Genomic DNA, 10718 nt, shown 5'->3' on the forward strand with positions numbered 1-10718 from the left:
TACAACCTCCACAAGAAAAAATGTGGTTCTTTCTTAACCTGTCAAGAAGAAAAAGCAATTATAATTGACAGCAAAGCTTACCAAAATATTCTTTGCTCATCTTAATTACAAGAATTCACATATATTTGAGCCCAGGTTATATGGATATTTGGGTTGATGATAGAAAATGACAAACAATTGTCACAGCACTGTATTAGTTCAAAATTTATATTTAAATTTTGTTAATTTATTGTTTAAACTTCTGTGTTCACAGAAAATTCCATTGTATAATTTATCTGCAGGTGTTTAATGCAAAAACAGCAGAGCTCTTGAGTCACCATCAAGTTGAGTTACAGCAAAAATTCCCTAAAGAAGGGTATGCATTTTCTGTGATTTTTTATTTGTTTGTGTACGTTTTGGTAGAGCTTATATATTTTAACCTACAAATGATCAAAACTGAAGTTGATTAATAATTATTAAGAACATACTATCTGCTATAAAAGACTATGTGGTAGGAAAAATGGCATAAAACCCCCCACATTGGGTGTCCGGTATGTGCTCTGAGTTACATAAGTTAAAAATGCTTAGTGTTTTACTCTGAACACTCATTAACATATTTAAAGTTTAGACTTTAAAACTAAAGTTTAAATGAGACTTAAGGCCTCACTTAAAGTGATAAAGCTGATCATTTTTCCAATTTAATCATAGGCTTAGTCCGTAGAAATTGCTCAATTTGTTCTTCGAGGTGTTTTTTTTTGTTTGTTTGTTCCTAACTGACCTACCATTTGCTGGCAAAGCCTCTCTATAGAATAAAACAAAACAAAATTCTTTGTTTTCTGCAGATGGTTTTGTTGTGAAAATACAGTCTACTGTTTAAAAAGGGTTTGAAATTCATTACACTTTTTCTAGATAGGTAAAACATGCTTTGTAGTTATGATTGTGTCAAAACGCTCAGTTGTTTTTTCAGACTGGAAATTATTTTTTCCCTAAATGTAAGGTTTTTTTATTTTTATTAACTGATGTTTGTGGTTTGTTAAAGATGGGTGGAACAGGATCCAAAGGAAATACTGAAGTCTGTCTATGAATGTGTGGAAAAGACCTGTGAGAAACTGCAACAACTGAACATAGACATCACTAACATAAAAGGTATTCGTAGTACTTAAGGGTAACTTGAGGGCTTTAACGTACTCATGGTTGAGCAAGTCAGATTCTCTTGTTTTTAAGTCAATAAATAGAAAGGTGGCAGCATGTGCTGGCCTCAAAGAAAATGTTAAATTGGAATTGAGAGCAATTTGTTTAAGAGGAATAATGAGAAAACAAGTCTGTCATGTATATTAGTAATGCGAAATCTACAAAGTAGACTTAACCTAATCTGACAAAATCACAGAGGCAAGTGATGAATGAAAAAAATTCTGAAATTTAAATCAGGATTTATTGGGAAAAGCTGGTTTCCCTGTCAGTGTTTTTGCTGTCACAGTTTGTGGCAAAAAAAAAAAAAAAAAAAAAAAAAAAAGGAGATTTAGAGCACATAGGTTAAGCAGCAAAAGTTGAATTATGAGTTTTTAGAAGTAATATTTCTAGACTATAACATGAAACAGTTAGAAGCTTTTTATTTCCCATTTACTTTCCTCTTCTCCTTACCTGTTCCTCCCTCCTCTCCACCTCTCCCTTCCCTTCCTCACCTCCTCCCCCAAAAAAGGGGAAAACAAACGTTCTGAAAAGGATACTTCTTTCTATTTTGTCCTGAAGCCATTGGAGTCACCAATCAGAGAGAAACAACAGTGGTTTGGGACAAGACAACTGGAGAACCTCTTTATAATGCTATTGGTAACTACTATATTTTCTGAATGTGTAATAGCATAAAATGAGAGTGTTGTAGAAAAATGCCTTCCTCGTTTCTTGTGCAGATCTCATAGTGGCCTAGCCTACTAACTTCTTTGTTGTTTTGATATCTGTGTCATAAGCTGTGTGTTTGTATACCCTAGTGAAATTAAAAACAGCCTATTCTGTTAAAATTATTACTTACTAGTTAACAAATTGCTTCATGGGCTTTTAAAAAAAAACAATGTTCCTGTGGGGTTTTATACATCTGTGGCATGTAGTGAATCTCAGATTTGTGCCCAATCACTTCCTTTTAATTACTACATTTTCAGGGTTCTTTTGATTTACTTTAAAGGAAAAACATATTAATTAGGTTTAATTAATACATATTGATTTGGAGTTTTATTTTTAACTTACCTTGGCTTTTCAGATTATGTCAGCTGAGAAATGGTAATTGTCTAGATTTGCTCTTTTAGGCCATGTCAAGTGCCAGATTTAATGTAGCTTAGTATCACTGAAAAACCAGGACTCTTCTATATTCAAATGTATATTGTTTACAGCTTTATCTTAAGCCCAGCTGTACCTTGATAACTCTGATGTAGCACTTTAGTTCAGATTTTTCATAGAATTCGTAAATAATCAGCCTGCTATTTATTTTAACCTCCTAGTTTGATGACAGTCATCTCCTGTAAACTAAGTAGTAGTAGTCATTTGCTTATGTTCTGGTAGAGGAAACTATATATCCTGTTATGTGGAAAATACTGTTTCATTTCTCAAATCGTTTGTTCTTCTAACTCAGACGAGTTTATAATCTAACTGTTTTTGATTTTTACAACAGTGCATTAAAAATACAATAGCAATACAATATTCTTTCAACTAAATGAAAAGCTAAAAATAAATAGAGGAATTTACTGGCAAGAGCTCTATTTTTGTAGAAAAAGCTTGCACATGTCATTTTTTCTGTATTAAATCAGTTGATCATTTAATTGTATTTGTCTTTTTTAGTATGGCTTGACCTGAGAACCCAGTCAACAGTTGATCGGCTTCTTAAAAGAATTCCAGGAGAAAACAAAGCTTTTTTTAAGGTAAGAATACTCCAGAATATTTAAATAGTGGCTGAACTCTTATTGCTACAGTATATAATGTTTTGGAGATGTGTGCTTAAAATTCTCCAAAACAAAGTAAGTCAGTTGTGGCTTCTAGTCCCTTCGTAGCTTGTCAAATAATAAAAAATGTGCATAATACTATACTACAGATCTGAGACTGGAAAATATTTATTTTCCTCAAAATAAGTGGTTAACACTCCTTACATATCCCATCAGAGAAGTTAAATGAGTAATCATTAGTGCGACTTAATCATTTACTACCTATCCAGTGATAAGTAAGCATCACACAAACTGTTTGGAAAATAATTTATTGATGTGAAATACATTATCCTTTCTCATATTGTGCCTTAATATTGAAATTAAATGCAACCAATCTCAGAACTGGGAAGATATTTTATAAGAAGCAAATTTGTTCTTTTTTTTAATATGTGTGTATATATATAACAATTTGGAAAAAAATGCTCACAAAAAGGTGTCATAATTCTTTAATTTACATTTTCCTTGATTGATTGTATAAATATCATATATTTTATGTATTATGTCTTTTCATATAGCCAGGAAATGGATGTTGCAAAGCATATAAACTTATTTGATTTTTAAGTTCTAGTTGAATATGGATTCCATCTTTCCTGTGTTATGCTGCTCATTTTTGTTGTCATTACAAAAATGGCACAATGTTGTCTAGTCATGTGGAGATATCCTAGATAAGACAGGACTTCTGCAAACAACTATTTCCACATAAATGGTCTTTGATCAGCTTTAGGTCAGCTTTAATCTTTGTCCATCAATGCACTAGTCATTTGTTTTTGATATTTTCAGATCAGACCTGTGTATTGTATGCTTAGTACTTACTTAAATAACAAGCTTGTGTAGTTTCTCTTTGTTTTATGTCTTTGTTTTTTCGCTTATATCACCATTTATTATATATACTACAGTATTAATACAAAAGATACTTGCATGGTCTTGAAATGATTTTTTTATTATTATTTTACAGTTAAGGACTGGTCTTCCACTTAGCAGTTATTTCAGTGCAGTGAAACTTCGATGGCTTTTGGATAATGTGGAAGAGATAAGGCAAGCTGTTAATGATGGAAGAGCTATGTTTGGGACTATTGATTCATGGCTTATATGGGTGTGTATTTGTGAGTTTATTATCACTCTTTTTAAAATGAATATCCATAGCATGCAAATTTCTGTGCAAAGACACATGATGTCCGCTGACCACACAGTGATGTCAATACAAACCACTGAAGAAATTCCGTTAAAGTTCCTTAGAAGATGATCTTTTACTGTTCCTGTATCGCTTGCTTTTTTTTTTTTTTTTTTTTTTTAGAAGAAATCTCTGGCCATCTATAATTAACAGATGCTTATGTGTAGTTAACCAGTTATAGGTCGCTATAAAATTTTGCTCATGCTTTTGGAAAAATCTTGGACTCCGGAAAGGTGTATTAGCCACCTTTGCAATATAAGACTCCAGGAGGTACTGCTGTACTCTTATTACCTCTCTTAATGCCTTTTTTCCACTCTACCAGGTCTGCCTCTTTAGTTGTTGGAGAAATATCAGGGTTCCCAGTCCGAAGCTGAAAGCTTTGTGAATGTAGAAATTTTTTTTGTAATTTGTTAAAGTAAACCTGTATCTTTTCATGTTGAATATTGTTGATATTTTTTTTTTTTTGTTCAGAGTTTGACAGGTGGAAAGAATGGAGGTGTTCACTGTACAGATGTAACCAATGCCAGCAGAACAATGTTGTTCAACATTCATTCCTTGGAATGGGATCCTGAGCTCTGCCAGTAAGCTCAGTTTTTCAGTAATATAGTTATTTAAATAGATTTTATAAGTGATATATAAAGATACTCATTTAATAGTAAGAATTTCCTATCTAGAGTAAGATCAGCAGTAACTGCTGTGTTTACTGTTATCATTAATAGTGTTTATTGTTATAATTAAGAATTAAGATTCATTGTTCTCCAGATGTCAAAATTACAACTGACTGGATTAATTAAAAGTATCAGAGCCTTGATTTTTTTCTGTAGATGGAAGACTGGTTCAGGGAAACAATGACACTTAAGAGTTTATTTATTCCTTCATGAAATTTGTAAAGTGGTTATAATGACAATGTGTCTGTTTTAAATTTAAAATTATTAATAACAGTATTATAAAGATATTGTTGGAAGAGGAATGACTTTCCACATGAAAGCATTGGATGTCTTCAAAATATTCAAATATATGCTGTTTTGCTCCATAATTCAGTGTCACGTACTGTAACAAGTGGAAAAACACATAGTGATGGATTAAACCCTAGGAATCAAAGTTCCTTTTATAGTTTTTTTTTTCTTTACCGCTTAAACTTATTTAAGAAAATAAATGCAAAATGCCTTCTGATTTAGGACTGACCATATATATAAATTATTTTGCATTGTGTTCAGGTTCTTTGATATTCCTATGGAAATACTTCCAAAAGTACGAAGCTCCTCTGAGATTTATGGCCTGATGGTATGTTTTCTTGTGTGGGTGTGAAGTTACTCTTGTAAAAAATATAACCATATCAATACAGATTTGACAGAATTTTGATAGATTAAGACTAATAGCTTTTTCTAGACCAGTATTTTGTTTATGATCAGTATATCATTATCTACTGCTGTGTAATATTACATGAAGTTGAGTATCTGTTGTTTGTTAAGTATCAAATAGACAAAACAAGATGGGAGGATAAGGATAAAAATTGGAATTTTTAATTACAATTACTTACTGATTTAGCAACTACCCATCAGAATGGAATGTATCATCAGCAGATTAAAAGAATGAGATTGCTGTTACTAGAGCACAATATTTTTACTTCTTGCACAACTGAAGAGATGAAAGTCGCTGTGGAAGTCTTCATGATCTAAGAAGACTGGATGAGATGTGTAATATCTTATTTCCGCATAACTGAAGTCAGTTTCTGTGAACTGGAAGATCACAAGCCACACCTTAGATTGCCTTATTTTTGAAAAATAAACTCCTCTTGTGTTCTGTATTTACATAGCACTCAGTAAAAAAAATATTTTGGAATATTGTGATGTCTTTTTAATCACACTGCTTCCAGTGCAGCCGTGAATATTAGTTAGGTGTAAATCATTAATTGTTATCATGGGGCTAAGGTTTCAAGTTTACTTTGATGCTCTTCTGATACAGTGGCATCTAATTTATTCTTAAAAGCTTCAGGATCAGATAAACTGGGTGTTGTGATTTTCTGTTCTTTTTTTCCTGCTAGTTTGCCCTATTCTTTACTAAGAACATACTGACATTTTGTAATTAAGACATATTATATATTTTTTATTTAAAATATAACTCTAACTTGCCTGAAATGTAAGTATTTTTGCTAATTTTTTAATGGAGATACCACTAGAAGTCGTTGCTGACTTTTATTGATGTGAAGGTCAGATGAGAGTGAGTTGTATTAAGCTGAATGAGTGAGGTAAATGGAAAAAGATACTACCTGGCAACTGAAACAGTACAGCTGGTCACTTTGAATATGAACTTTTGTTTCTTTTCCCCTTTCCTTCCTTTTGTTTTCTTTTTCTTCCTTTTGCTGACTATAGAAAATCTGTCCTAGCCTGGTGAGTAGAGGCTTCCATTAGGCTGACCACCTATATCTTGTCCATTCTGTTCAGATGCTGTGCATTTCCATTGGTTTAAGGATCAATGAAAACACACTTTCTAGAGCAAAAAATTTGGCGGGCATTTCCGAATTTGAGATATTACCATTAGAGTTCATGCCAACCGAAGTTGTTTCTAAAATGTAATCTTGATGTATGCGTTTGCCTTAATTTGCCGGCTGTTGAATATTTGTTTTTATAGTCAAGTAAAAATACAGCTACTGGCTAATAAAAGTTGGCTGTCTCATTTTATAAATAAGAAAAGTCAGCCATTCTGTCTACAAATATTCATTCTACTATAGTGAAACATTAGATTCATGCTGTATTTTTTAGTGCATCTATAAACTCAATTACCTTAAATCCAGTTAATTAAAATGAAAATTAAAGAGAACAAGATTCAGCTTGGAAATGCACTTGCATGGCTTCACTGAAAATGCATTTTCACAGTTGCATAAAGAAAACAATTTAAAGAAAGAAGTAAAAATTGTCAGGATATAAATTTCTTATGATACCTATTGCAAGATGCAGCTGTAAAACTATGTGGTAATGTTTGGAGTAAGTTCTACGTGAGACTTAAAATGCTGTATCCTAAAATGAGGCATCTGTCTTTGCTTAGTGTGTCATCACAATCGGTTTTTTTCTAGTCACATTACCAGTTTTGCACTTGTGCTTTTTACACTTGACGCTGGCTGCACAGGTTACACTGAACCTAATTTTCTGTACACTATGATTTCAACAAAGTTTACGGTAAGAACTGTTGAGGTGACATAAAGTATACCTGCAGACTTCTTGATCTGTATTTTCTACTGTTTTAGGCATGAGCTGCATTAAGCTTAAGTCCAGTGTATGTCTGAACTGAACCATGTTGCTTACATGACCCTTCTTTGTTTTCCTTTGAGCATTACAAGTTTAGCTTTTTTTTCATTGCCTTAAACTGTAGTCATGGAAAGCTAATTTGGAACTTTTATTTTTCTTTTTGCGAATCAGAAATCTGGAGCTTTGACAGGTGTACCGATTTCTGGGGTAAGTCCTACTTCAGCTCAGATTCTGGCATAAGAACCTGATACTGCATGAACGTATCTTCACTGGAAAAAGCTTTAAGATGGGTGAATCTTGCTACAAATTCAGCTGATAGTTTTTTACTTCTTGTTAAAACATGAAGTAGACTCTTGAAGCTGAATTATTAATTGACTTGGTTCTTCATTATTAAGTTAAGGTCTGGCTGTGGAAATACAGCTGAGAGCTTTAATGTGTATGTGTAGTGCTGTGGGAAACTTAAGATCTCTAAGTAAATTAGTAATGTTACAAAATGGAAGCAAGCTCTGATTTATATATAAAAGGGGTTCAGTATATATATAATCCAGAAATGTTGGGCAGTTTCTGATCTTTTTCCAATACAGCACACATAAAGACAGTGAATTTTAATTTTGATTTCTTTAAATTGTTCACTGTAAGTAGCACAACACATTTCACTTGTGGTTTGTACGAAGAGAAAAGTAGTAAAAAGCACAGGCTGTCTCTACAGATTCTTCCTCGCTTTCAGTTACCTGCATGCTCCTAGTAGATTAAATTTATAGTTAAATAAGTCTGTTCATGTTCATGCATGTAATTCATATGTAGATGTTTGCTAAAAAAATCTCTCACTTTTCAGTGCTTGGGTGACCAGTCTGCTGCTCTTGTTGGGCAAATGTGTTTTCAAGATGGGCAGGCAAAAAATACGTAAGTTAGTATGAAAGTTGTAAGATAAACAGTACTTCACTGCTCTGTTTGGAATTTAGTATTATGTTCTCTTTCAAGCTAACTGCCAAATACTTTTGTAGTTACTGCATATGCATAGCTCTACCATTTGACTTTGTTGACCTACAAAGTAAACAGTGTCCTGACTTTTATGTAAAATAGTGAAGACATTAAATTGTGGAGACATTAAAGTTAAATGGTTTGTGAGGTATATTTTGGAATGAAGTCACTGTGAGGAAATAGCTCAGTGTGACAGGAGGATTTTAATTTTAAAATTTTCCAAAACAGACATTTAAAAAGTTGCAGTAAGTATCATTTAAATTGTGACTAAGTTAAACAAATACAGGCCGTGTGAGTTAGATTGCGTAGAGCTGAATGACAAAAATACCAGAGCATTTTTAGATGGGAAAGGTTCGTTTCAGTTGCAGGGCTTAGCTTTGCTTGTGTCTAGCTCAGTATGGAGAATTTTACATTTGGGTTTTTTTCTATTTCTCAGCCTCTTGGTGTCCCTTGTTTAAAAGAGCCGATCAGTTAAATCAGGCAACTGGTGTAATCAAACATTCATTTGAGGAAAAGCTCTCTGCTTAAATGACTTACTGTTCCATTTACAACCATGTGCTTAACTGAGCATGTAGGTACATACACAGTACTGGACTTTCACAGATTTAATTACCCATTAATCTATACTTGTTGCTAATTAACCATCGCTTTATCTTTTATACTTATACACAGATTTAATGGTTATTGGCCTTGTATTTTAGTAGAACAAACATGGTTCTAAGTAATATTGTCATAAAGTATTTTTATAAAAAATACTTTTATAACAGAAGAGACCTTTTGAAAAAAATCCAGCTAAACTAAATGGTAAAAAATGAGATTTTTTTGTAACCTATATATGTTATTGATTTACCCTTTTTCTCTCCAAATATAACTGAAGACATTCTCAGTACTATTTTAAGCTATTAATTTTCAGGATATTGAAAAGGTAGGGAACGCATCATTTTTTAGAATAAGTTAGAGTGAATTATAAGTGTTTTGTACTCCTTTTATTAATCGGTGTCCTTTTAAGTGTGTGTATGCACATATACATGTGATGTTGTCTTCAAATGAGAAACATGCCATTTATAGAAACTTTTGAACTGAATATGTTTAAAGAAAACCCTCTTCTTTGTGACAGGAACAGTTTCTTAAATTTTCCCCTTTAAAAGCTTGAATTTAATATTGTGGAATATTTATTTTATAAAGTAGCTTTCATAATCAGTTTAAATTGAAGTAGGTAAACACTGCCACCAAATTGGAATTCACACTTAGTTTTCAGCTGTACCTGCTCCTTGATTGAGTATTATATAAGAAATTGCCAGAGAGGCAGGTGTGGGACTAGGTTCTTCAGCCGCAGGCTGCATTTAAATCAACTTTCTAAGCATGATTTTACTACCACTTAATAGTAACATAACCTTCAGGGGGCAAAAAGTCACATCTTGATTCTCTACAAGGGGAGTCATGGATTCATGAATTGCAGTAACAGGTTATCCTTTAAACATCCCAGTTTTAACTTTCCCTTGCTTTCATGCTAGGTATGGAACAGGATGTTTCTTGATGTGCAATACAGGTCAGAAGGTCAGTTGCATTTTTTAATTGTTCACTTTTTTTTTTTACAGACTTAATATTTAAGTTCTTGGGTACAGTAGCCTTTCTTGAACTTACTAGGAACAATCATGTTATAATCATAGAATGGTTTGGGTTGGAAGAGACGTTAAAGATCATCAAGTTCCAACCCACCTGCTGTGGACAGGGACCCCTTCCACTAGACCACATTGATCAAAGCCTCATCCAACCTGGCCTTGAACACCTCCAGGGATGGAGCATCCACAGTTTCTCTGGGCAACCTGTTCTAGTGCCTCACCACCCTCACAGGAAAAAATGTCTTCCTAATATCTAATCTAAATCTACCCCCTTTCAGCTTAAAACTACTACCCCTCATCCTATCTCTACACCCTCTGATACAGAGTGCCTCCTCATCTCTCCTGTAGGCCCCCTTTTAGTACTGGAAGGCTGCTATAAGATCTCCCTGGAGCCTTCTCTTCTTCAGGCTGAACAACGCCAACTCTCTCAGCCTGTCCTCGTATGGACAGGCTCCAGCCCTCTGATCATTTTTGTGGCGCTCCTCTGAACTTACTCCAGCACGTCCATGTCTTTTTTATGTTGGGGGCCACAGAGCTGGATGCAGTACTCCAGGTGGGGTCTCACAAGAGCAGAGTGGAGGGGGAGAATCACCTCCCTTGACCTGCTGGTCATGCTTCTTTTGATGCAGACCAGGACACGGTTGGCTTTCTGGGCTGCAAGCGCACATGGCTGGGTCATGTTCAGCTTCTCATTAACCAACACACCCAAGTCCTTCTCCTCAGAGCTGCTCTCTATCCATTCTCTGCCCAGCCT

General features: G+C 33.9%; 1 protein-coding gene across 1 annotated transcript in view; it reads left to right on the forward strand.

The window, feature by feature from the left end:
* Window positions 1-281: 281 nt before the first annotated feature.
* The window catches only part of GK (glycerol kinase), a gene marked incomplete at its 5' end in the record, with an annotated part of 30117 nt that continues 19680 nt past the window's right edge, over window positions 282-10718 (forward strand). The window contains 11 exons of the mRNA XM_010074426.1: window positions 282-355; window positions 1019-1125; window positions 1729-1806; window positions 2806-2885; window positions 3901-4038; window positions 4588-4697; window positions 5334-5400; window positions 6489-6506; window positions 7533-7568; window positions 8197-8264; window positions 9857-9899. Coding sequence (XP_010072728.1) covers window positions 282-355; window positions 1019-1125; window positions 1729-1806; window positions 2806-2885; window positions 3901-4038; window positions 4588-4697; window positions 5334-5400; window positions 6489-6506; window positions 7533-7568; window positions 8197-8264; window positions 9857-9899 — 819 coding nt within the window. The remainder of the gene's footprint in view (window positions 356-1018; window positions 1126-1728; window positions 1807-2805; window positions 2886-3900; window positions 4039-4587; window positions 4698-5333; window positions 5401-6488; window positions 6507-7532; window positions 7569-8196; window positions 8265-9856; window positions 9900-10718) is intronic.

The sequence above is a fragment of the Pterocles gutturalis genome, unplaced genomic scaffold (assembly GCF_000699245.1).
Source record: "Pterocles gutturalis isolate BGI_N339 unplaced genomic scaffold, ASM69924v1 scaffold1726, whole genome shotgun sequence".
In the NCBI taxonomy this organism is placed as follows: Eukaryota; Metazoa; Chordata; class Aves; order Pterocliformes; family Pteroclidae; genus Pterocles; species Pterocles gutturalis.